Raw genomic sequence first — 27,588 nt, 5'->3', positions numbered from 1 at the left:
CACTCCCTCCAAGGGCAATATATCCTTCCTAAGGTGTGGTGCCCAGAATTGCTCACATTATTCCAGGTGTGTTCTAACCAGGGTTTTCTATAGCTGCAGCATAACTTCTAAACCCTTGTACTCTAGTCCTCTAGATATAAATGCCAACATTCCATTAGCCTTTTTGATTATTTTCTGTACCTGTTCATGACATTTCAATGATCGATGTACCTGAACCCCCAAATCTATTTGGACCTCCACTGTTTTTAGCTTTTTACAATTTAGAAAGTACCCTGTTCTGTCCTTTTTTAGGTCCAAAGTGGATGACCTCACATTTGCTTAAATTGAAATCCATTTGCCACAATTTTTCCCATTCACTTAATCTATCAATATCCCTTTGTAATTTTATGCTTTCATCTACACTGCCTATAGTGCCGCCTATCTTTGTACCATCGGCAAATTTGGATATATGACTTTCTATGCCATCATCTAAGTCATTAATAAATATTGTGAATAGTTGAGGGCCCAACACAGATCCCTATGGGACACCACTAGTCACATCCTGCCAATTTGAGTACCTACCCATTATCCCTACTCTTTGTCTCCTACTGCTCAGCCAATTTCCTAACCAGGTCAATAATTTGCCCTCAATTCTGTGGGCTTCTGCCTTCGATAACAGTCTCTTATGTGGGACTTTATCAAATGCCTTCTGGAAGTCCATATAAATAACATCCATAGACATTCCCCCGTCCACTACTTTAGTCACCTCTTGAAAAAAATTCAATCAGGTTTGTCAGGTATAACTTACCTTTCACAAATTCATGCTGGCTCTCTGTGATCAACTGAACATTTTTGAGGTGTTCAGTCATCCTATCCTTCATGATAGACTCTAGCAATTTCGCGACAACTCATGTTAGGCTAACTGGTCTATAATTCCCTGGTTTCCCTCTCTCGCCATTCTTAAAAAGCAGAGTGATATGCACAATTTTCCAATCTAAAGGGACGGTTCCTGAATCAAGAGAACTTCGGAAGACTATAGTTAGGGCATCTGCAATGTGCTCATCTACTTTCTTTAAAACCCTGGGATGGAAACCATCTGGCCCTGAATATTTGTCACTCTTTAGTGTCATTATTTTCTTTATTACTGTTATTTTACCTATGTTAATTTTATTGAGTCCCTGTCCCCCATTCAATATTAGTTTTTTGGGGGATCTCCAGCATGCTATCATCTTCTTCTACTGTAAATATTGATGCAAAGTAATTATTCAACATGTCCGCCATTTCTCCATTGTCATTGACAATATCACCACTTTCAGGCCCCAAGTTTCGCCATGATTTGCTCCTGATTTTTAGGAGCAACTGGTGTAGAACGGAGTATCTTAGAAATCGGAATTCTCGCCATTTAGTTTGCTCCAGTTCTAGTCAGTTAGAACAGTTTCACTTTGGAACAGAATTTTTTTTTCAGAAGGGGGCGTGTCCGGCCACTTACGCCTGTTTTCAAAGTTTCGTCAGTGAAAACTTACTCCAAACTAACTTAGAATGGAGTAAGTGAAGATTTTTGTACGCTCGAAAAAACCTTGTCTACACTTTAGAAAATCAGGCGTAGGTTACAAATCAGATGTAGGGAGGGGTTTAAAGGGAAGTTTACAAACATTAAACACTTCAGTTTTACAAATAAAGAGCCATCATCAATAATAAATGATAAATACATCAATAAATCAACCAATAAATCAATCAAAAAAATTAATAAGAAATAATGTTTTTTTTAAATCAACAAATAAAACATTTTCTACTTACCGACTGCAGCACCGGGAGCCCTCCAACAGCGTGCTGGGATGCCCCCCCCCCCCCCTTGTGTCTCTGTCAGTGTCTCTATCTCTCTGTCTGTCTGTGTGTGTCTCTCATTCTCTCTCTGTCAGTGTCTGTGTTTCTGACAGCGAGGGGAGGGGGAGGAGGGGGGTAGAAGGAGAGAGTGGGGGAGCAGAGGGAGGGAAGGGGGAGGGATGGGGAGAAGGGGGAAGGGGAGAGAAGGGGAAGGGGGGAGGAGAAGGGGAGGGGGGAGGGGGGGAGGAGGAGAAGGGGGAAGGGGGGAGGAAAAGGGGGAAGGAAAAGGGGGGAAAGGAGAAGGGGGAGGGGGAAAGGAGAAGGGGGAGGGAGGCTGAACAGGCCGGGCCCAGCTGGGCCTGGCCGGGCTCGAGACTTCGGGCAGGGCCCGTCCCCAGCACTAGATTTACAGTTGGTGGCGTTGGGTCGGGTCGGGGGGAGCGCGGGTCGGGGGGGTGGTGGGAGGGAGGTCGGTTCGGTTCGGGTCGGGGGGAGGGAGGTCAGGTCGGGGGGAGGGAGGTCAGGTCGGGTCCAGTCCGGGGGGGGGCGGTGGGGGAAAGTGGGAGTCGGGTCGGTGTCGGATCCAGTCCGGGGGGGGGGGAGCGGGAGTCAGGTCGGGTCCAGTCCGGGGGGTCGAGTCGGGTCCGGGGGCGGCGGGGGGGGGGGAGCGGGAGTCGGGTCGGTGTCGGGGTCGGGTCCGGTCTAGGGGCAGGGGGGGCGGTGGAAGCGGGAGTGGGGTCGGTGTCGGGTCCGGTCCGGAGGCGGGGCGCGGGAAGCGGGAGTCGAGTCGGGTCGGGAGGAAGCAGAAGCTGGGCGTGGGAGGAGCCTTATTCACGCAGCCCCAGTGAGGCCATTCGGCCAGGGCTAGGGGCTGCGTGCTTCAGGCCCCTCCCACACAGTTTTGGGCGCCTGGATCTACTGCACATGCGTGCCCACTGTAGCGCGCATGTGCAGAGGAACCGGCACTGTTTTCGCGCAGGGACCTGGCTCCGCCCCCTACAGCTCGTGCTGCGCCGCGCCGAGCTGCAAACGACCTGCAGGGAGCCGGAGAATCTGTAAGTTTTTTTTAGGCGCACTTTGTTGCGCGAGAAACGGGCGTCCAGGTCGGGACTGCGCCGTTCCTGACCATGCCCTTTTTCCTAATGTAACTATAAACTTATTCGTATTGATTTTGATGTCCCTTGCAAGTTTCTTTTCATAATCCATTTTTGTAACTCTGAATATCTGTTTTGTGACCCTTTGCTGTTCTTTGTATCTTTCCCATTTGCCAGGATCTGTTCTATTTTTTGCATGTTTATATGCCCTTTCCTTGTTTTATTTTGTCTTATACCTCTTTAGTTGTCCATGGCTGTGTTGTTTTTTGGCAAGTAGAACTCTTGCCCCTCAGGGATATAAACTGGTTCTATATCACATTAAATTATTTTTTAAACATCTCCCACTGATCTTCTGTCATTTTACCCATTAACAGATTTGCCTAGTTTACTTTGGACTGTCTCTGCCTCATTCTATTGAAGTCAGCCTTACCTAAATCTAGAATCTTAGTAGCTGTTTCGCGTTTCTCCCTTTCAAACGCTACGCTGAACTTGACCATGTTATGATAAATGTTCACGCATGGTTAGGCTGTTAATTAAATGTTGCTCATTACTCATTACTAAATCTAATATGGTTTGCCCCCTTGTTGCTTCTTGGACATATTGTTGTAGAAAACTATCCCGGACACACTCAAGAAATTCACTACCTTTCTGACAGGTGCCTGTCTGCTTTTCCCAATATGAAAGTTAAAATCCCCCATTAAAACCACTGCCTTTACTACACGCTTATCTAATCTCTGCATTTATACAATCTGGCACTTCAGAGCTGCTACCAGGATGCCTATGCACAACTCCCACTACAATTTTAAATCCTTTCCTATTTCTTAATTCAACCCATAATGTCTCTACTGGCTGCTTACTTCTCTTTAAATCCTCTCTTTAAATCTTTTCTTATCATTGAAGTGATTTCATCTCTAATCACGAAGGCTACTCCTTCCCCTCTGCCATTTTCCCTATTTATCCTGTAAACCTTATAACCTAGTATATTTAGTTCACATTCCTGACTGTCCTGTAGCCATGTCTCAGTAATGGCTACCATGCCATATCCTCCAATTTGGATTTGTGCCTGCAGTTCATTCAATTTATTCCTTATACTGTGTGCGTTTGTGTAAAGAATGCGTATTTGGAGCACACACCCCAACCTGTCCTTCAGCTCTGATGCTTTATTCACATGTTTCTTATTTCTCTTTCCTGGTTTATTCGCTTTACATCATTTAGTTTTCCTGGTCCCACGTGACTTTTCCACGGGCGCGTTTGCCAGTGCAGCAGCGACCCGACCGGCAGAGGCAGGCGACCTAATTGAAATCATTATCAGGTAGTTTATTGGCACTTAGCCATTTTCCCACTACATTTTAAATTTCCCTGTATGACCACGGGATTCACACATCTCTACTTCACCTGCCATTTATTCCATCAACATGTGTGCCATTTATACTGTCTCACCTTGGTCCTCAGAGTCAGACCACAATGAGCCCCAACACCAAAAGCACCAGGCAAATCAGCAGCACCAACAACAACATCAACCTTCTCCGCAATCACCTGATGCCGGGACAGAGGGCATCAGCTCCTGAGAAATTGTCTCATCATGGCCAGATTTAATTAATTTTTTGCTGTACATCCATGATGCCACATGATGCGCCAGATTGGCACCACCCCATAAAGCATTTCTACAATGACCAAACCATTCCTTTCACACTCATCATCATTGCAGGGGAGTACCATTATGTCTCAACATTCACTGGAACTCACTAAGCCACTTCCAAAAGTGCACACAAATCTGTCCAACAACGCGAAGAGTTGAAAATAAAGATTTTTATGTTTGACACCACATTCACAGAAACTTTACATCAACATAAACATTGGATAAAATACACAAGTGGCTACCCTTCTGTGTTGTTAGTTGATATGATTGCACTGGGGTGAGGGTGAGTGTGAGAGGTGGCTCGTGAGATGAGGATGTGATAATGTAGATAGAGAGGGATTGGTGGAGGTGCAAGGTATGTTGGTGTGAGTAAGGATGTGCAGGAATAGGGTAGGGAAGGCAGAGTAATGGGGATGTGATGAGAGGCACAGCAGGATGAAGTTGAGTGTGGCTTTGTACTAACGTTTCCTGATCTAATTAGATCATTGAAACGTTTGCACCATTGCATGCAGGTCCTCCTGACCACATCCCTGCTTGTGACCTCTTCTGCAATCTTTAACCAGGCTGTTTTGGTCTCCTGGGGAGGTCTCTTCCGTCCACCTGAAGGGAAGAGGACCTCCCTGCATGCTCTGACTTACTCCAAAAGCATATGGAGGGAGTCATCGGAGAGCCTGGGTGCAGCCCTCTGCCTCTGTGCAGTCATTGTCAGTGTTTGCGGCACTCCAATGCCGTAGTACACTGACAGGACTACGGTAGATTAAATGTCAAATATAATGTGGCCTTTGCCCCTTTAAAATTCCTGGCTTTAGGTAGAGAGGGAGAGAGGCGGAGAGGTTTAGGGATGGAGTTCTCGAGCTTAGGGCCCAAACAGCTGAAGGCACAGCCACCGATGGTTGAGCATCGCCGAGAGCATGCAGAAATCAAGCGCAGGCAGTGGAAAGAGCATGCGGCAAACCTGTCCCACCCACCCTTTCCCTCAACGATTATCTGTTCCACCTGTGACAGGGACTGTGGTTCTCGTACTGGACTGTTCAGCCACCTAAAGACTCATTTTAAGAGTGGAAGCAAGTCTTCCTCGATTCCGAGGGACTGCCTATGATGGATGTTCAAGAGGGCAGAATTTGAGGATCGCAGACATCTTGTGGGGTTGTGAGGCTGAAAAAGATTACAGAGATAGGAAGGGGCAAGGCAATGGAGTGATTTGTAACCAAGGATGAGAATTTTGAAATCGGGCATTGTTTGACCGGAAGCCAATGTAGATCAGAAAGGACAGGGATGATGGGTGAGTGGAACTTGGTGCGAGTTAGGACACGGACTGCAGAGTTTTGGATGACCTCAAGTTTACGTAGTGTAGAATGTGGGAGGTCAGCCAGGAGTAAGTTGGAGTAGTCAAGTCTAGAGGTAACAAAGGCATGGATGAGGGTTCCAGCAGCAGAGGAGCTGAGGCAGGGGCGGAGGCGGGCAATGTTTTGGAGGTGGAAAAAGGCGGATTTAGTTATGCCGCGGATATGTGGCTGGAAACACATTTCAGGGTCAAATACGACACCTAGGTGCGAACAGTCTTGTTCACCCTCAGATTGATGCCAGGGAGAGGGATGGAGTCAGTGGTTAGGGAGCACAGTTTGTGGCGGGGACCAAAGATAATGGCTTTGGTCTTTCCAATATTTAATTGGGGAAAATTTCTGCTCATCCAGTACTGGATGTCGGACAAGCAGTCTGACAATTTAAATACCAAGCAGGGATCGGGAGAAGTGGTGGAGAGGTAGAGCTGGGTGTCGTCAGCTTACATGTGAAAACTGACTCCGTGTTTTCAGATGATATCGCCAAGCAGCAACATATAGATGAGAAATAAGAGGGGGCCAAGGACAGATCCTTGGAGGACACCAGAGGTAACGATGCGGAAGTGGGAAGAGAAGTCATTATAGGAGATTGTCTGGCTACAATTAGATAGATAAGAATGGCGAGTGCATCCCCACCTAACTGGACGATGGCTGAGAGGCTTTGGAGGAGGATGGAGTGTGAGGCACATCAATAGAATGAGAATAATCATTAAAACTGTCTCAAAAATAAACAAAGTTCAAAATCTTTGTAATTCTTTTCAATGTTTTCTGAGCAACAGTTTCTGATCGCTAAATTATGCCATACTTCCTTTGATGTATAATCATAGAATAGTACAGCACAGAAGGAGGCCATTCGGCCCATCGAGTCTGCGCCGGCTCTTTCGAAGAGCAATCCAATTTGTCCCACTCCCCCACTCTTTTCCCATACCCCTGCAATTCTTACTCCTTCAAGTATTTATCCAATTCCCTTTTGAAGGCTACTATTGACTGTATCCACCACCCTAGTGCATTCTAAATCCTAACCACACGTTGCGTAAAAATGTTTTTCCTCCTGTCATCTCTCGTTCTTTTGTCAATCACCTTAAATCTTTGCCCTCTTTCTCCACACCATTACAATTTTAACCATTTTTAATACTAAAGAAGTTAAAATATGAACTGACGTTTCCTGGTCATCTAATAGTTTTTGACACCTAACAATAATTATGAAGACAAACATAAGAACAAGAACATAAGAATTAGGAACAGGAGTAGGCCATCTAGCCCCTCGAGCCTGCTCCGCCACTCAACAAGATCATGGCTGATCTGGCCATGGACTCAGCTCCACTTACCCGCCCGCTCCCCATAACCTTAATTCCCTTATTGGTTAAAAATCTATCTGTCTGTGATTTGAATACATTCAATGAGCTAGCCTCAACTGCTTCCCTGGGCAGAGAATTCCACAGATTCACAACCCTCTGGGAGAAGAAATTCCTTCTCAACTCGGCTTTAAATTGGCTCCCCCGTATTTTGAGGCTGTGTCCCCTAGTTCTAGTCTCCCCGACCAGTGGAAACTGGTCTGCCTCAATCTTGTCTATCCCTTTCATTATTTTAAATGTTTCTATAAGATCACCCCTCATCCTTCTGAACTCCAACGAGTAAAGACCCAGTCTACCCAATCTATCATCATAAGGTAACCCCCTCATCTCCAGAATCAGCCTAGTGAATCGTCTCTATACCCCTCCAAAGCTAGTATATCGTTCCTTAAGTAAGGTGACCAAAACTGCACGCAGTACTCCAGGTGCACCAATACCCTGTACAGTTGCAGCAGGACCTCCCTGCTTTTGTACTCCATCCCTCTCGCAATGAAGGCCAACATTCCATTTGCCTTCCTGATTACCTGCTGCACCTGCAAACTAACTTTTTGGGATTCATGCACAAGGACCCCCAGATCCCTCTGCACCGCAGCATGTTGTAATTTCACCCCATTCAAATAATATTCCCTTTTACTGTTTTTTTCTCCAAGGTGGATGACCTCACATTTTCCGATATTGTATTCCATCTGCCAAACCTTAGCCCATTCGCTTAACCTATCTAAATCTCTTTGCAGCCTCTCTGTGTCCTCTACACAACCCACTTTCCCACTAATCTTTGTGTCATCTGCAAATTTTGTTACACTATACTCTGTCCTCTCTTCCAGGTCATCTATGTATATTGTAAACAGTTGTGGTCCCAGCACCGATCCCTGTGGCACACCACTAACCACCGATTTCCAACTCGAGAAGGACCCATTTATCCTGACTCTCTGCTTTCTGTTAGCCAGCCAATTCTCCATCCATGCTAATACATTTCCTCTGACTCCGCGTACTTTTATCTTCTGCAGTAACCTTTTGTGTGGCACCTTATCGAATGCCTTTTGGAAATCTAAATACACCACATCCATTGGTACACCTCTATCCACCATGCTCATTATATCCTCAAAGAATTCCAGTAAATTAGTTAAACATGATTTCTCCTTCATGAATCCATGTTGCGTCTGCTTGATTGCACTATTCCTATCTAGATGTCGCGCTATTTCTTCCTTAATGATAATTTCAAGCATTTTCCCCACTACAGATGTTAAACTAACCGGCCTATAGTTACCTGCCTTTTGTCTGCCCCCTCTTTTAAACAGAGGCGTTACATTAGCTGCTTTCCAATCCGCTGGTACCTCCCCAGAGTCCAGAGAATTTTGGTAGATTATAACGAATGCATCTGCTGTAACTTCCGCCATCTCTTTTAATACCCTGGGATGCATTTCATCAGGACCAGGGGACTTGTCTACCTTGAGTCCCATTAGCCTGTCCAGCACTACCCCCCTAGTGATAGTGATTGTCTCAAGGTCCTCCCTTCCCACATTCCCGTGACCAGCAATTTTTGGCATGGTTTTTGTGTCTTCCACTGTGTACAGATTGTATAAACTTGATTTATATTTCTTGGAATTCAGTAGCTTGAAGGGTGATTTCATCTAGCTGTTTAAAATGATATGGGGAAACTATTCCTCTGGTGGGGGAATCCAGAACAAGGGACACAATCTTAAAATTAGAGCTAGGCCATTTAGGATTGAATCAAGAAGCAATTTTTCACACATAGGTCTAGTGAAAATCTGGAAGTCTCTCCCTCAAAAAACTGTGGATGCTTGTCAATTGAAATTTTCAAAACTGAGAATGATATTTTTTTTATTAGGTAAGAGTATCAAGGGATATGGAGAAAAGGCAAGCAAATGAGGTACCGATCAGTTATGATTAAATTGAATGGCGGAACAGGCTTGAGCAGCTAAAAGGCGTACTCCTGTACTTATGTACCTGTAATCCCATCTGGATGGTTAAAAATAATCTGAGAGCTTTAGATCAGTTATTCCACTGTCTGTCAATCTACATATATTAATATTTCATGCTCACAAGCCAACTTTGACGATTGTCTACTGAACAAAACATTGGCTACTATGAAATACTCGTCACTTTATAAAGGTAGATATATAAAGGACTAGTATTGCATATAGCTATTTATTGTGTTTTGTACAAACTTAAAGCTAAGTCAAAATAAGTCAAGATGTCCGCTCAGTTATAATTAAGCTAGGCTGACATTGTTCTGGAGTTGTGAACAATGTTCTTTGGTGGATCATTCACTCTTCAACTCTGTTTTTTTGAGGGATTATTAAGCAATTTAGGCAGTAACATGAAAATGTATTATTTTATGTCTACCTGGAATCTTCTATAAACTTCAGGAAAATCAAAGACAAATAGTATATTTAAGCCTCTGATGTATGGGACTTTAAGAGGTTTGAGAGATGGGGAATCTAGAGTTGTTCCGGGAGGAATGGAACTGAAAGCTTGTGCTGGAGAGAATTGCAGGCTGTTGGTAAAATTATTTTTTTAAGTTTTACTACGGTTTGTTACATGTTGTGGATGGTTTCATGGTTTAGAAAATGTCTTAAAGCCCTAGGGAGTCGAAATTCGGTACTGCCATTTTTGAGGCGGTGTCACCGGCAGAGAGAATTTTTTAACGCCAAGTGTTAGGCGCAGACCCCAAAACGCGAAATTATGTTTTGTCGCCTAAAGAGTGGATAACAGTGTTAAATCATAGCGTTGCACACTTACCTGGGGGTGCTACACAGCACTAAGTAGGCCGTTAAGCGTGGGCTCAACATCTGGGAGTTAGGCAGCATTTGGAGCTACGACACAGACATAGTGGTGCCACCTGGATTCCATTGAGGCATGGATGCACTCCTTGATGCACTGGAGAAGCGTCAGCAAGGTGCTCAGGACAGAGGCTGGGAGGAGACCACAACCCCAAACTTACCGAATGCTATGGAGGGAAATAGCAGAGCAAGGACAGCAATACAATGCAGAAAAAAGTAGAGCAACCTGAAGCGGATAGTGAGGGTGAGTATCTTTAATTTCAAACGTCAACATGCTATGCTCTGACCTCAATATGCACTCTCTGCTCAATTTAGTGTCTCGGAATCCATGCTCTAAGTGGGTGAGGCCACAGTCAAGGTTCCCATTTGCAGCATCACCCACTGCAAGGGCCTGCATGCGCTGTTAACCTTGCTACTCGGTTCTGCTGACCGCCCCCCTCATGTTGTTAACTCCTCAGTTTTTATATGCGTGTCAAAGATGGTAACCTCCCCATTACTGTTAGGTCCTGGCCCCCTAATTCAAGCATTGCCACAGCAAGTCCACACCGTGAATGGTAGTTACATCGAGCTTTGAAGACTGTCAGAGAGTAAAATGTACTAAACATCGAGCTGTGAAGACTCTCTAACATGTACTAAAGAATGTAAGACACTTTGGACACACTGATAGAAAGCCTCTAACTCCAACTTTCTCTTTAATGTTACAGTTGAAGCTCGCACACAACCGGCATGAGCAAATGCAGACTGGTGGAGAAGAGCCAGATCTCCAAGTGCTCACTCCGTTGGAGGAACATATAGTTGCCCTGATGGGCGTTCAAGTTGGTGCGATGGCGGTGGGTGCGGTGAGCCCCCTTGGGACAGTGAGGGTATGTTGAGTTCCTTTGCAGCGAACTGCAGGACACTTGGCCCTCACACCATCATCGTGCAGTTCTTTCAATGAGATTGGCATTCACGAATGTCTTTCCTGCTCCTGGACCCCTCCCCTGCAGGTAACCACTCTTCTGTGTTTGTGCTTTCAGGTGATCAGCCAGATCCACCGTGGCCTTCTCGGCTGTCTTCCACGGATGCAGATGGTGGCGAGAACGAAGAGGAGGAGGAGGAGCAGGAGGACGACACCTCATTCAATCTCACGTAGGAGGGTGCGCGGTCTGAGAGCGGGGCCAGCAGTGCTGTTGATGAAGGAGTAGTCGGAGAGGCGGAGGTGACTGATGCTCCGGGACGCAGTGGCCTCCAGCAATGCCGCGTGGAGTGGGGGCGGGGCGGGGGGGGGGGGGGGCCGGGGACCAGCTCCCCAGAGGGTGAGTGCGCGCCTGAGTGATGCTCAGCAGCACTCTGACGATGAGCCTGACCTAGAGGCTGTCGCAAGACGATCCCTGCAGTTGCACAGCGATCTTCTGGGTGCAATAGCAAGGGTGCCCCATAGTCTCAATGCACTAGCTATGAGGATGGATGAGTCCGCCTCAACTGTTGCTCATGCCTCTCAGCAGCCCGTCGAGCTCATCCTTGGTAAATACCAACGGATGCTGGATGCAAACAGTGACCATGGGATCCCAGACATGGTGGCACGGGCTACGGCTGATGTTACAGTGGCCATTGAGCACCAGGCCGATGCTATTGTCGAACTGCATACTGAAATGTCATCAGTGCATGGTGTTCTGAATCAGCTTTCTGATGCACTGCAGTCGCAGTCACTCTTGATGCAGAGGCAAATAGATTCTTCGGACGCACTGGCCGCTGCCATCCTGTCTGGGGCCCCATCAGATCAACGGGGACCTAACCTTGCCAAACCAGGGCAGCAATCCGACCTCACCCAGATTGCTGCAAATGATGATGCTCTGCCCCGGGGAAGTAGCAGCCTGTTGAAACGTGATGTCGTTTCTCAGCACGACATCATTCCGCCTTCACAGCTGCCGCTCTCTGGAACCCATTCACAACAAAGTGCTGCTGCTAATGCTGCGGTTATGCAGTCCACAGCCGGGTCTTCCAGGGCTCGAGCTGGTCGGGGACATCCTGCTAAGCCATCATGTGTGGCTGCGGCTCCAAGTCAGCAACCAACTACCAGCCTTGCTGAAGGTCCTGAGACCCTATTGAGGAGGAGCAGTAGGCATGGGAGAGGGGGAAAAGGGAAGGGGTGATAAAGCACTCTTCAAGACAAAGTAAAAACCTGTGGGAAGGTGGCCACATATGCTGACCTTGATAAGATATGAGCTTTTAAAACTGGTTGCACTTGTATGACTCACCAAACACTTGCTTGATAGTCAACAGAGATGGGTAGCTTGTTGCAATCTGAGCTGATGTAAATTGTTGCACTTGGATGAACGATGAAACAATTGTTTGGTAGTCGCCAGAGATGGCTACCTTGTTAGAAAATGAACAGATGTCAATAGTTGCACTTGGATGTCTTTCAGAATGTTTGAAGGAGTTTTGTGGGTATGTTGATGTGTTGGGGATGAAGTTGTTATCTTGTGCGATGTGTTTAGTTGATGCCCAGGTGTATAGGCTGGCGGCAGTCGGGAGCAGCGTCGAGGAGGTGCGTGGAGCGGCCTATAAAAGGCACAGCAGGGAGTCCGGGGCCCAGCGTCGGCGGCAGTCGGGAGCAGCGTCGAGCGGCCTATAAAAGGCACAGCAGGGAGTCCGGGGCCCAGCGTCAGCGGCAGTCGGGAGCAGTGTCGAGGAGGTGCGTGGAGAGGCCTATAAAAGGCACAGCAGGGAGTCCGGGGCCCAGCGTCGGCGGCAGTCGGGAGCAGCGTCGAGGAGTTGCGTGGAGCGGCCTATAAAAGGCACAGCAGGGAGTCCGGGGCCCAGCGTCGGCGGCAGTCGGGAGCAGCGTCGAGGAGGTGCGTGGAGAGGCCTATAAAAGGCACAGCAGGGAGTCCGGGGCCCAGCGTCGGCGGCAGTCGGGAGCAGCGTCGAGGAGGTGCGTGGAGAGGCCTATAAAAGGCACAGCAGGGAGTCCGGGGCCCAGCGTCGGCGGCAGTCGGGAGCAGCGTCGAGGAGGTGCGTGAAGAGGCCTATAAAAGGCACAGCAGGGAGTCCGGGGCCCAGTGTCGGCGGCAGTCGGGAGCAGCGTCGAGGAGGTGCGTGGAGAGGCCTATAAAAGGCGTACTTGTGCAGCTACAGGGAGAAGGCAAAAAAGAAGTAGAAAGAAATCAAAAGGTGACGTCACAGCCAAGAGGGTAAGTGATTGGCTGGTGATTGGTGAGTAGTTTTTCTTTTTTCTCTTCTATATCAGTGAGTAACTTTTAACATTGTTGTTGCCAATTTAAGTGTATATAAGGGTTAAGTCATGGCAGGAGAGCTCGGTCGGGTGTTATGCTCCTCCTGTACCATGTGGGAACTCAGGGACACTTCCGGTGTCCCTGACGATTACGTGTGCGGGAAGTGTATCCGCCTCCAGCTCCTGACAGACCGCGTTGCGGAGTTGGAGCTGAGGGTGGATTCACTCTGGAGCATCCACGATGCTGAGAATGACGTGAGTATCACGTGTAGCGAGTTGGTCGTACCATAGGGAAAGGGTCCACAGCCAGATAGGGAATGGAAGACCAACAGGAAGAGCAGTGCAAGGAAGGTAGTGCAGGAGTCCCCTGTGGTCATCCCCCTGCAAAACAGATACACTGCTTTGGGTACTGTTGAGGGGGATGACTCATCAGGGGAGGGCAGCAGCAGCCAAGTTCATGGCACCGTGGCTGGCTCTGCTGCACAGGAGGGCAGGAAAAAGAGTGGGAGAGCAATAGTGATTGGGGATTCAATGGTGAGGGGAATAGATAGGCGTTTCTGCGGCCGCAACCGAGACTCCAGGATTGTATGTTGCCTCCCTGGTGCAAGGGTCAAGGATGTCTCGGAGCGGGTGCAGGACATTCTAAAAAGGGAGGGAGAACAGCCAGTTGTCGTGGTGCACATTGGTACCAACGACATAGGTAAAAAGAGGGATGAGGTCCTACGAAACGAATTTAAGGAGCTAGGAGCTAAATTAAAAAGTAGGACCTCAAAAGTAGTAATCTCGGGATTGCTACCAGTGCCACGTGATAGTCAGAGTAGGAATCGCAGGATAGCGCAGATGAATACGTGGCTTGAGCAGTGGTGCAACAGGGAGGGATTCAAATTCCTGGGGCATTGGAACCGGTTCTGGGGGAGGTGCGACCAGTACAAACCGGACGGTCTGCACCTGGGCAGGACCGGAACCAATGTCCTAGGGGGAGTGTTTGCTAGTGCTGTTGGGGAGGATTTAAACTGATATGGCAGGGGGATGGGAACCAATGCAGGGAGACAGAGGGAAACAAAAAGGAGGCAAAAGCAAAAGACAGAAAGGAGATGAGGAAAAGTGGAGGGCAGAGAAACCCAAGGCAAAGAACAAAAAGGGCCACTGTACAGCAAAATTCTAAAAGGACAAAGGGTGTTAAAAGAACAAGCCTGAAGGCTTTGTGTCTTAATGCAAGGAGTATCCGCAATAAAGTGGATGAATTAACTGTGCAAATAGATGTTAACAAATATGATGTGATTGGGATTACGGAGACGTGGCTCCAGGATGATCAGGGCTGGGAACTCAACATCCAGGGGTATTCAACATTCAGGAAAGATAGAATAAAAGGAAAAGGAGGTGGGGTAGCATTGCTGGTTAAGGAGCAAATTAAGGCAATAGTTCGGAAGGACATTAGCTTGGATGATGTGGAATCTATATGGGTAGAGCTGCAGAATACCAAAGGACAAAAAACGTTAGTGGGAGTTGTGTACAGACCTCCAAACAGTAGTAGTGATGTTGGGGAGGGCATCAAACATGAAATTAGGGGTGCGTGCAATAAAGGTGCAGCAGTTATAATGGGTGACTTTAATATGCACATCGATTGGGTTAACCAAACTGGAAGCAATACGGTAGAGGAGGATTTCCTGGAGTGCATAAGGGATGGTTTTTTAGACCAATATGTCGAGGAACCAACTAGGGGGGAGGCCATCTTAGACTGGGTGTTGTGTAATGAGAGAGGATTAATTAGCAATCTCGTTGTGCGAGGCCCCTTGGGGAAGAGTGACCATAATATGGTGGAATTCTGCATTAGGATGGAGAATGAAACAGTTAATTCAGAGACCATGGTCCAGAACTTAAAGAAGGGTAACTTTGAAGGTATGAGGCGTGAATTGGCTAGGACAGATTGGCGAATGATACTGAAGGGGTTCACTGTGGATGGGCAATGGCAGACATTTAGAGACCGCATGGATGAACTACAACAATTGTACATTCCTGTCTGGCGTAAAAATAAAAAAGGGAAGGTGGCTCAACCGTGGCTATCAAGGGAAATCAGGGATAGCATTAAAGCCAAGGAAGTGGCATACAAATTGGCCAGAAATAGCAGAGAACCCGGGGACTGGGAGAAATTTAGAACTCAGCAGAGGAGGACAAAGGGTTTGATTAGGGCAGGGAAAATGGAGTACGAGAAGAAGCTTGCAGGGAACATTAAGACAGATTGCAAAAGTTTTTATAGATATGTAAAGAGAAAAAGGTTAGTAAAGACAAACGTAGGTTCCCTGCAGTCAGAATCAGGGGAAGTCATAACGGGGAACAAAGAAATGGCGGACCAATTGAACAAGTACTTTGGTTCGGTATTCACTGAGGAGGACACAAACAACCTTCCGGATATAAAAGGGGTCGGAGGGTCTAGTAAGGAGGAGGAACTGAGGGAAATCCTTATTAGTCGGGAAATTGTGTTGGGGAAATTGATGGGATTGAAGGCCGATAAATCCCCAGGGCCTGATGGACTGCATCCCAGAGTACTTAAGGAGGTGGCCTTGGAAATAGTGGATGCATTGACAGTCATTTTCCAACATTCCATTGACTCTGGATCAGTTCCTATGGAGTGGAGGGTAGCCAATGTAACCCCACTTTTTAAAAAAGGAGGGAGAGAGAAAACAGGGAATTACAGACCGGTCAGCCTGACATCGGTAGTGGGTAAAATGATGGAATCAATTATTAAGGATGTCATCGCAGTGCATTTGGAAAGAGGTAATATGATAGGTCCAAGTCAGCATGGATTTGTGAAAGGGAAATCATGCTTGACAAATCTTCTGGAATTTTTTGAGGATGTTTCCAGTAGAGTGGACAAGGGAGAACCAGTTGATGTGGTATATTTGGACTTTCAGAAGGCTTTCGACAAGGTCCCACACAAGAGATTAATGTGCAAAGTTAAAGCACATGGGATTGGGGGTAGTGTGCTGACATGGATTGAGAACTGGTTGTCAGACAGGAAGCAAAGAGTAGGAGTAAATGGGGACTTTTCAGAATGGCAGGCAGTGACTAGTGGGGTACCGCAAGGTTCTGTGCTGGGGCCCCAGCTGTTTACACTGTACATTAATGATTTAGACGAGGGGATTAAATGTAGTATCTCCAAATTTGCGGATGACACTAAGTTGGGTGGCAGTGTGAGCTGCAAGGAGGATTCTATGAGGCTGCAGAGCGACTTGGATAGGTTAGGTGAGTGGGCAAATGCATGGCAGATGAAGTATAATGTGGATAAATGTGAGGTTATCCACTTTGGTGGTAAAAACAGAGAGACAGACTATTATCTGAATGGTGACAGATTAGGAAAAGGGCAGGTGCAAAGAGACCTGGGTGTCATGGTACATCAGTCATTGAAGGTTGGCATGCAGGTACAGCAGGCGGTTAAGAAAGCAAATGGTATGTTGGCCTTCATAGCGAGGGGATTTGAGTACAAGGGCAGGGAGGTGTTGCTACAATTGTACAGGGCCTTGGTGAGGCCACACCTGGAGTAATTGTGTACAGTTTTGGTCTCCTAACCTGAGGAAGGACATTCTTGCTATTGAGGGAGTGCAGCGAAGGTTCACCAGACTGATTCCCGGGATGGCGGGACTGACCTATCAAGAAAGACTGGATCAACTGGGCTTGTATTCACTGGAGTTCAGAAGAATGAGAGGGGACCTCATAGAAACGTTTAAAATTCTGACGGGGTTAGACAGGTTAGATGCAGGAAGAATGTTCCCAATGTTGGGGAAGTCCAGAACCAGGGGACACAGTCTAAGGATAAGGGGGAAGCCATTTAGGACCGAGATGAGGAGGAATTTCTTCACCCAGAGAGTGGTGAACCTGTGGAATTCTCTACCACAGAAAGTTGTTGAGGCCAATTCACTAAATATATTCAAAAAGGAGTTAGATGAAGTCCTTACTACTAGGGGAATCAAGGGGTATGGTGAGAAAGCAGGAATGGGGTACTGAAGTTGCATGTTCAGCCATGAACTCATTGAATGGCGGTGCAGGCTAGAAGGGCCGAATGGCCTACTCCTGCACCTATTCTCTATGTTTCTCTATGTTTCTATTCGGCACGTCAAGAGTCATTCACTGGAAGCGATGAGTCTCTGCCGAGCAGCCCTTCCAGCTGCAATAGTATCATGCTGTCTCCTCCTTGGCTCCTCGTCTTCCTCCTCATCGTCGACGTCCTCCTGAGGTGGATCATCCATCCCTGCTGGTAATGGCTGACCCTTCATAATGGCCAGGATGTGCAGCATGTAACAGACAATGGTGAATATGGGGATTCTATCAGGTGAGTACTGGAATGCCGCTCCAGAGCAGTCAAGGCAGAGGAAACACTGCTTCAGAACCCCGATAATTTGCTCGATAATGACCTGGGTTGTGGTATGGCTGCTGTTGTAGCGCTGCTCGGCAGGGGTGATGGGATTGCGGAGGGGTGTCATCAGCCAAGTGGCCACACCATAATCCTTTGTTGCCTAGGAGCCAGCCACAGCCTTCTTGCAGTGGCTGGAACAGTTGTGGCACACTGGTCTCCCGCAGGATGAAGGCATCGTGGAAGCTGCCAGGATAGTGGGCATTGACAGTGAGGATCATCTGCCTGTAAATTGAGGGAGTGGAATCCATTGCGATTCCGAAAGACCTCTTCATTGTGGGGTGGGGCCCTCAATGCCACATGCATACAATCAATAGCTCCCTGAACCTGGGGGAAGTCCGCCATCCTGGCAAAGCCATGGGTGCGCTCATCCTGGTCTTCCCTGGACATGCTGAACTTGATGTAATTCATTTGTTTGCTGCAGAGAGCAACGGTCACCTAGCAAATGCAGCAATGTACTGCAAACTGCGAGATATTGCATATATCGCCGACGGGAGACTGGAAGGAGCCGGTAGCATAGAAGTTGAGTGCTACTGTCACTTTCACTGCCACTGATTGCGAGGTCCTGATGCTGATGTCAGCTGCCAGGTACTTCTGCAGAAGGTTACAAAGCTCCGTGACCACCTCCTTGCGGAACCTCAGCCTTTACAATCTATATTAATGACTTGGATGAAGGGACCAAGTGTAATGTAGGCAAGTTTGCTGATGATACAAAGATGGGTGAGAAAGCAAATTGTGAGGACACAAAAAATCTGCAAAGGGATATAAACGGGCTATCCTTTTATAGTGGGCAAAAATTTGGCAGATGGAGTATAATGTGGGGAAAATGTGGGGAAAATGTGAGGTTATCCACTTTGGCAGAAAAAATAGAAAAGCAAATTATAATTTAAATGGAGAAAAATTGCAAAGTGCTGCAGTACAGAGGGACCTGGGAGCCCTTGTGCATGAAACACAAAAAGTTAGTATGCAGGTACAGCAAGTAATCAGGAAGGCAAATGGAATGTTGGCCTTTATTGCAAGGGGGATAGAGTATAAAAGCAGAGAAGTCCTGCTACAACTGTACAGGGTATTGGTGAGGCCACACCTAGAGTACTGCATACAGGATATACTTGCACTGGAGGCTGTTCAGAGAAGGTTCACTAGATTGATTCCAGAGATGAGGGGGTTAATTTATGTAGATAGGTGCCGGGTCCACCCTCCAGTGAGGGCTTGCTGTGCCTCCAAACACGGAGGACATCGATCGCTGGAGGGTTGAAGTCTTCCCACTTCCAATGGATCGTCTCCATCCACCTTCTGCCGAGCAGCGTTGATCCATCACCTACAACAATCCACAGAGGTAACTTGTGCACCACGCCATCATGGAGTACCTTTACATTCGCACTACCAACGACTGGGATCATTTCATCGGTGTAGGTGCGCAGCTTTGCCTGAACCGGGACCAACTTGGGTCGTTCATCTTGATTGTCCCATAGCCTCTCAAAGTCTTCTTGATTCATTACTGACTGGCTTGCCCCCATGTCCATTTCCATGAAGACTGGAACGCTATTATTTATTAACTCCAGAGTGAGCATCACACCTGGTGGCCTGCCTTTTATACTAGGCCAGGCACACCTGTACAGGTCTCCCACTGTTGTGCCCTCTGGAGGCACGCCTTGTGATAATACTAACAGTAGCCATGTAGGATACATGACGGGGGGGGGGGGGCTCGACAAGGTGGATGCAGAGAGGATATTTCCACATAGGGAAAACTAAAACTAGGGGGCATAGTCTCAGAATAAGGGGCCGAGATGAGATGAGGAGGAATGTCTTCTCTGAGGGTTGTAAAATCTATAGAATTCTCTGGCCCAGAGAGATGTGGAGCCTGGGTCATTGAATATGTTTAAGGCGGAGATAGACATATTTTTGAGGGAATAAAGGGTTATGGGGAGCAGGCAGGGAAGTGGAGCCGAGTCCATGATCAGATCAGCCATGATCTTATTAAATGACGGAGCAGACTCGAGAGACCAGGTGGCCTACTCCTGCTCCTATATCTTATGTTCTTAAGCAGTGCTCCTTGGACATCTCAAGATAAAAGTAATGCGCACGGTAAACCCTGCGACTATACGGCCTCCTGCCCCGCTGTTTGGGGTGTCTCCTCTGGGGATCACCTACATTTTCCCGAAGCTGTCTCTGCAGCCGGCGCCTTTCAAGTCATCGCCGCAGGACGACGGGGTGTGCGATCACTGCCCCCATAAATTTTCAGAGGTCACAGCGAAATGCAACTTTCAAATTTTTCCGATATCGAACCCAACAATGTCTCCGGGATACTAGTACTGAATCGGACGAGTCAACAACATTACGACGCCAATATCCTACTCTATGTGTGAGCATCAAATGCAGCACTGACTGAGAACTCTGAGCACCGGCTGCAACTCCCTTTAAATAATGCCCTGGATTCATTTCACTGCCTTGTGCAGTCCAACTTTTTCAGGTGTCACCGACGGCAGCCGTTAAGTGAGGCGGCAAAAGTGAATGTGGCGAGAAGGGTACCAAGGAGGCGTTGTACCCATACTGACTTCATGATTTCCATGGCATTAGCCGGCTTAAAAAAAATGCACACCAAATTTTGCGGCGGATGTCAACAGCACTCAGTGCCAGTCCGAACCGCCTAACACCCAGCTAACACCTAACACCGGCGTTATCAGCAGGAGTTAGCAACCGAATTTCGATACCTAGGAGTTAGCCATCTGTTATTCTTCATACTGAGCCAGTTTCATAGATTCTTATGTAAAATGTCTAAATGATTAATTTTGTTCTTTTCTCTTTTAGCTGTTGGCTACAACTGCATTATAAATATTACAACGAGAACTGCTAATTCGGTAAGGTTTTTAAAAAAAAAACTGGTTCTTTAAACCAAGTAAAATATAGGTCTGTGAATGGGGAAATATATGTTCTTCTAAAATGTGCACCCTCCATATACCACTGGAGGGGGACACCAGGCCATGATCTCCCTTTAAAATGTTTTGTAATGTCACAATATTATATGTGTTTCCATGTGTGTATCAGAGGTTTATACAAGTCGGTATTTATGGAGGAAGGGAGGTCAGCAAGAAAAGCATTGGAATAGACAAGTCTGATGATAACAAAGACATGTACGAAGGTTTCAGCAGAAAAGGGCTGGTAGGGATAGAGGGGGAAATGTTGCAGAGGGAGAAATGAGTGGTCTGTTTGTTGGATAGAACGCAAGGTCTGAAACTAAGCTCAGGGTTGAAGATTATGAATAGTCTGATTGAGCCTGAGACAATGGCTAGAATTGATGGGAGTTTGTGGGAGGTATCAAGAATGGCTTCAATCTTCCCAATGTTGAGTTAGAGGAATTTTTGACTCCTCTTTGACAGAGCTGATGGAGAGGTAGAGCTGAGTGCCATCGGCATACATGTGGAAACTGACCCAATGCCTGCAGATGATGGCATGTAGATGAGGAAGGGTGGGGGGGAAGGATAGACCCTTTGTTGTCTCTGAAGGTGGCTATGTGGGCAATGGAAAACAACGCAATTTTGGAGATCCTTTTGCCTTTAATTCATTAAGGGATCATTGGTGTTTCAGTTCATGGGAATTAATTGGAATATAATTTGGTTGGACCTCACTTTGGGGCTGCATGAAATCATTTATCCGCGTTTTGAATCTTCGGCACCTATGATGTGAAATATCTCAAAGTAATACAGTTGGTGGCTCTCGTTAAGCATGTATAAGGTTAGAGATAACATGTTGATCTACCTTACTTGATTTGGTAAACTGAATGCATTACTTAGAATGCACCAGGATTTTTGAACAAAAGTTGTACCCATTTTCATTTTGAGCAAGAAATTGTGATTGCCTATCTCATCATTTCAAATTTAGAAAACATTTTTACTTTGCCTGGTATGGTACTAAGTCATCAAAACCTAGAAGCTCCTAAGTCCAGTCTCTGGCCTGTGCTGAATTAGGTGTTCTCAACCAGAATGGTAGTGGACACCCTGAAATTGGCCTTAATAACCTTTTGGCTCGGGAAGTGAAAAAGCAGAAAAGGTTCGTTCTGACCACTGTTCAGTGACGTTTGATGGAAAGTGATACTGTATAAATCTCAGGTGAGGCTTGGCTATGATACATCTCCCCCTTCCTCCTGTGATCAACTAACATAGACCATGGTTTGGATTTTGGACATTCTAGGGTACCACATCATGCAGTGCAATTGCCCACTGAGCCATCAGAGCAAGCCTCAAATATACTTTTAAGTGCACTGATTTTTAAAATTTGACTTTACAGAAACTTCGGGGTCAAACTGAAGCTCTTTACATCCTGACAAAATGCAACAACACACGATTCGAGTTCATCTTTACCAGCGTGGTTCCAGGAAGCCCTCGGCTATTCACCACCGTCATTGCTGTGCATAGGTAGTATTGCAGTGCAATATGTGAATTTTTGATGGATTGGAATAGGCCCTGTCAGTAGATCATTTCTGAATCCAGTTTTCATTTGAATCTTCACTGTTTAAGACACTCATTATATGAGGAAGCTTCATGTTCCATTCTGTTATTTATCGATGAATATAGATATTTTTACAGTGTTTCTACACCACTATTTGAAATATATAAATTAAGAATACTTAATCCAGCAGAACAACAGTTCAAGAGGAGTACTCTAGTTAATGTACTCGCCCAATGTCTGTCTAAATAGTAGCCTTGCAAAAATATTTACACTTTTTGTTAAAATAGCACTGGATTTCCTGGCCAACAGAGACCTACTATTTCACATTTCTCCTCAAGGGCCACTTAAAGTACCACTAGTATGGAATAACTATCTGTACCTGGTGCAGTTCCACTCAATTTAATAGAGGCTGTAAATTTGGACCAGCCTAGTTTGAAGCCATTGGACCCATGGAAAATACTACATGCAGAAGGACCCAGCTAATAGTGTGCTAAGCTTGAGTTCTGATGGCTCCCAGCCTTGAAATTACTGAGCTTTCTTTACCCTTAATGCCATTCATATAAAAACTAATACCAATATTAATGCTTTAAGGGCTATTGCTTCAGAAAAGATATGTGTTGGAAATTTTTTTTTAAAGATGTAATTCCTTTCTTTAAAATCGTAAACTGAATTTAAAACCGTAATGTTCACATTTAAATATTACAACACTTGCATTGCAACCTGTTCACTTCAGGAGTGGAAGCAAGCCTTCCTCGATTCCGATGATGATGATGAATCCAACTTGCATAAAGAGTACAAAACCAGAATTGTTCCAGACAGTTTTAGGAATACTTTTGGCTTTTACTATTAGGAGATACAACAGTCAAATTCAATGCAAAGCTTGTTTTGTAATGGTCATTACCATAACTACCTATTTCCATCTGAACTATATCACTTACCTCCTTACACCCACCACCTTGCCTTCTAATTCGAATTATCCAAATCCCTCCTCATTGGTTTCCCATGCTCCACTACGTAAACTGCAACTCATCCAGAACCCTAGCATCTACTAAGTCCTGCTCACATATTATTCTGTCCTCCTTAATATCCTCTGGCTCCTTCTCCCCATCTCTCCATGGTCTCACTTCTGCAACTCATCCAGCCCTGCACCCCCCAGCCCACACCCTCCATTATTCTTAGTCTGGCCTATTGTGTGCTCCATCCTCCGTCTATTATTGGTGACGGAGCGTTTATCCATTCGGGTTCTGCTCTCTGGTATTCTTACTTAAAAATAAACCCCTGCTTGTATCATCTCTCCCTACCTTTAAATAACTCATCAATACTCACTTCTTCACCCTCGCTTTCAATCATCTATCCAACTCTTCTCAAAATTCCTGCTCATAATCCAAATTCTGCCCCCGTTGTAATGTGCCTTCGGATAAGTTTAAGCGGTTGTTGCCTTGTAATTTTTACTTGTTTTGCACATTTTACTGAGTTCAATTTTCAAAGGTGCATGTAAAATTTAGTGTTTATAAATGCTCTGGTGTGACTGAAAGTATACATTAGACACAGTGGAGATAAAAATGGTCAATGCTGGTCATGAAAATGGACTACTGTGGAAAAGAATGTTGGGCACGGTGTAAATCATGCTGCCGATTCATTATCAGCCTGTTTTGCACTACTGGCATTGACCAATTTCATCCCCCATGTGTTGTGGTTGGAAGATTTTTTTTTAATTATATCACATTTTTGAAATATATGATTCAATTCATTCTTTCTTCCCCTTTCCCAACTCTTCTGAATGAAGGTAATCTATTTTGCAGAAGTAAGCCAAGATTTGATAGCTCAACCAATGGCTCATCTGGCTAAAGTAGTGAACTCAGCTAGTAAGATCCATTTATTTGATCCCCATTCTGTACTACAATTGCCCTTAGCGTCCCTGTGTCAAAGAAGGAAAAATTGGCCAGGATTTCCACTGCTAATCATTCTTGGAAGTGCATATGTATAGAGATTGAGTAAGGACAGATTCAGACTTGGGTGTGATGTCCAGCAGTCAAATAGCCTGTTGGCACTCATTGTCTAGACTCACACGTAAAGCATGTGCACTTACACAAGGTATAAAAAACATAACTATGGAATGTATTATGTTCAGAATAACTCCACAGACTGTACACTGTAAGCTCATAAACTGTTGTGACCTTGGTCTCTTTAATGTAACTCCAGAGTGAGGAGGCTGCATGGTAGACTGCCTTTTATACCTGCTTACCCAAGGTGTACAGGTGACCCTTGGGTCTCCAACAGGTGCACCCCTTGGTGGCAAGTCTTACACAGTAGTAAAGTTTGCATACATAACATCAGTCCCCCGCCCCCCAAAGTCTTACATACAAGTTATTTACAAGTTGAGGCGATCCGGGGCTCTACATTCCCGGGTTGATCACCAGAGTTGAAGTCCTGGCATGGGTGAGTTGCTCGGATCATTGCTGCACTGCAGCGCGGCTGGTCTGATCGGACTGTTGGGCATGGTGGGTTCATCCTCGTGGTTGACAGCGAGGTTGGTTGTGTGTTGGTAGATCAATGATGGTAATGTCCTCTTCAAACTCTTCTTGGTTGTCGGTGAATCGCAGTTTGGTCTGATCCAAATGCTTTCTGCACGTTTGCCCATTCAAAAGTTTGACAACAAACACTCTATTCCCCTCCTTGGCTAAAACAGTGCCAGCAACCCATTTGGGACCATGACCATAATTAAGAACAAATACAGGGTCATTAACCTCAATGTCAAGCGATACAGCCACGCGATCGTGGTACACGTTATGCAGGTGACGCCGGGTTTCTACATGATCAACTGAGATCCAAGTGGACTAAGGAGAGCCTGGTTTTGAGTGCTCTCTTCATTAACAATTCTACAGAGGGAACACCAGTAAGCAAGTGGGATCGCGTCCGGTAGCTGAGCAGAAGCCGAGATAACCGGGTCTGCAGGGAACCATCCGTCATGCGTTTCAAGCTCTGCTTGATAGTTTGGATTGCCCGTTCCGCTTGACCATTGGATGCGGGCTTAAACGGGACAGACCTGACATGCTTGATGCCATTGCGGGTCATGAACTTGTTGAATTCCGAGCTGGTGAAACATGGTCCATTGTCACAAACAAGGACGTTGGGCAAACCATGGGTGGCGAACATGGCCCGGAGGCTTTCAATGGTGGCACTGGACGTACATGATGACATTATTATACATTCAATCCATTTAGAGTAAGTGTCCACTGCTATAAGGAACATTTTTCCTAGAAAGGGGCCAGCGAAATCTACGTGGTCCCTTGTTTGGAGGGCCATGACCAGAGACTCAATGGGGCCTCCCTTGATGCATTGCTCAACTGTGAGCAAGTGTTACATTGGTGTACGCATGACTGCAATTCCGAGTCAATGCCGGGCCACCAAACGTGCGACCCGGCGATAACCTTCATCATGACTATGCCTAGGTTGGTACTGTGTAGGTCGCGTATAAACGTTTCCCTGCCTTTTTTTGGCAAAACCACGCGATTCCCCTATAGGAGACAATCCGAATGGATGGACATTTCATCCTTGCGTCGGTAAAACGGCTTAATTTCATCTTGCATTTCCCTGGGAACAGCCAACCAGCTCCCATTAAGGATGCAGCTTTTTACTAGTGACAGCACAGGGTTCTGGCTAGTCCAGATCCTGATCTGGCGAGCCGTGACGGGTGATCCCTCGCTCTCAAAAACATCCATTACAAGAAGCAAGTCTGCAGGTTGCACCATTTCCACCCCGGTGGTGGGCAATGGTAACCGACTGAGGGCATCAGCACAGTTCTCAGTGCCTGGTCTGTGGCGGATTACATAGTCATACGCAGATAACGTGAGTGCCCATCTTTGGATGCGGGACGAAGCATTGGTGTTAATACCTTTGCTTTCTGAGAACAGCGAAATGAGCGGTTTGTGGTCAGTTTCGAGCTCGAACCGGAGTCCAAATAAATATTGGTGCATTTTCTTAACCCCGTATATGCATGCTAATGCTTCTTTCTCATCCATACTGTAGGCTCTTTCAGCTTTAGATAAACTTCTGGACGCATATGCAACCGGTTGCAGTTTGCCTGACACATTGGCTTGCTGTAACATACAACCGACCCGTATGAAGATGAATCACAAGCTAGTACTAAACGTTTACACGGGTCATACAATGCAAGTAACTTGTTAGAACATAGCAGGTTTCTGGCCTCATTAAAGGCTGTCTCTTGAGATTTACCCCAAACTCAGTCGTCACCCTTGCGTACCAATAAATGCAAAGGTTCCAGCAAAGTGCTCAACCCCGGTAGAAAGTTACCAAAATAGTTGAGGAGTCCCAGGAACGAACGCAGTTCCGTCACGTTCTGTGGTCTGAGTGCATTCTTGGTGGCCTCCGTCTTGGAGTCCGTGGGTCTGATGCCATCTGCCGCAATCTTTCTCCCCAAAAATTCGACCTCTGGCGCCAGGAAAACACACTTGGAGTGTTTCAGCCTGAGTCCCACTCTGTCCAGTCACTTTAGAACCTCTTCCAGGTTGTGCAAGTGTTCGGTGGTGTTGCGACCAGTGTTCAGGATGTCGTCTTGAAACACCACGGTGCGCGGAACCAATTTCAGAAGACTCTTCATGTTCCTCTGGAAGATGGCCGCAGCCAGGCGAATCCCAAAAGGGCATCTGTGGTATATGAATAGTCCTTTGTGCGTATTGATGCACGACAATCTTTTCAAAGGTTCAGCCAGCTCCTGTGTCATGTAAGCAGAGGTTAGATCCAGCTTGATGAACGACTTCCCCCCTGCTCATGTTGCGAAAAGGTCATCCGCTTTGGGTAGTGGGTCTTGTAGCGAGACTCGGTTGATCGTTACCTTGTAGTCCCTGCAGATTCTGATCGTCCCATCGCTTTTCAACATCAGAACAACTGGACTGGCCCACTTGTTGAACTCGACTGGCGATACGATTCCCTCTCGTTGAAGTCTGTCCAGCTCGATCTCGACTTTCTCTCGCATCATATATGGGACTGCTCGGGCCTTGTGATGAACGGGCCATGCATCAGGGACTAGATGGATCTGCATTTTGGCGCCTGTAAAGTTGCCGATGCCTGGCTCAAATAACGACGGGAATTTGTTGAGCACTTGGGCGCATGCGGCGTCATCCACCGAAGACAGTGCTTTGATGTCGTCCCAGTTCCATCGGATCTTTCTTAGCCAGCTTCTGCTAAACAGCGTTGAGCCATCGCCTGGTACAATCTGTGGTAATAAATCATGCACAGCTCCATTGTATGATACCTTCACTGTCGCACTGCCAATGACTAGTATGAGTTCTTTGGTGTAAGTGCGCAGCTTTGTGTGAATCGGGCTTAGTTTTGGCCTTTGTGCCTTGTTGCCCCACAGTTTCTCAAAAGCCTTCTGGCTCATAGTTGACTGACTCGCCCCCATGTCCAATTCCATGGAAACTGGAATGCCGTTTAATTTGACTTTCAACATTATCGGAGGGCTTAT

At 46.5% G+C, this 27,588-nt stretch overlaps 1 protein-coding gene across 2 annotated transcripts in view; it reads left to right on the top strand.

The window, feature by feature from the left end:
• Nucleotides 1-27,588, top strand: part of bbs5 (Bardet-Biedl syndrome 5) — a 66,343-nt gene that overhangs the window by 21,223 nt on the left and 17,532 nt on the right. For both annotated transcript variants that reach the window (XM_070874697.1, XM_070874696.1), the window contains 2 exons: nt 20,463-20,512; nt 21,939-22,066. In XM_070874697.1, the coding sequence (XP_070730798.1) occupies nt 20,463-20,512; nt 21,939-22,066 (178 nt within the window). The remainder of the gene's footprint in view (nt 1-20,462; nt 20,513-21,938; nt 22,067-27,588) is intronic.

This window comes from Pristiophorus japonicus, chromosome 3 (genome assembly GCF_044704955.1).
Source record: "Pristiophorus japonicus isolate sPriJap1 chromosome 3, sPriJap1.hap1, whole genome shotgun sequence".
Taxonomy (NCBI): Eukaryota; Metazoa; Chordata; class Chondrichthyes; family Pristiophoridae; genus Pristiophorus; species Pristiophorus japonicus.
Note: the sequence above shows the minus strand (reverse complement) of the source record. Positions and strands in the feature narration are given on the sequence as shown.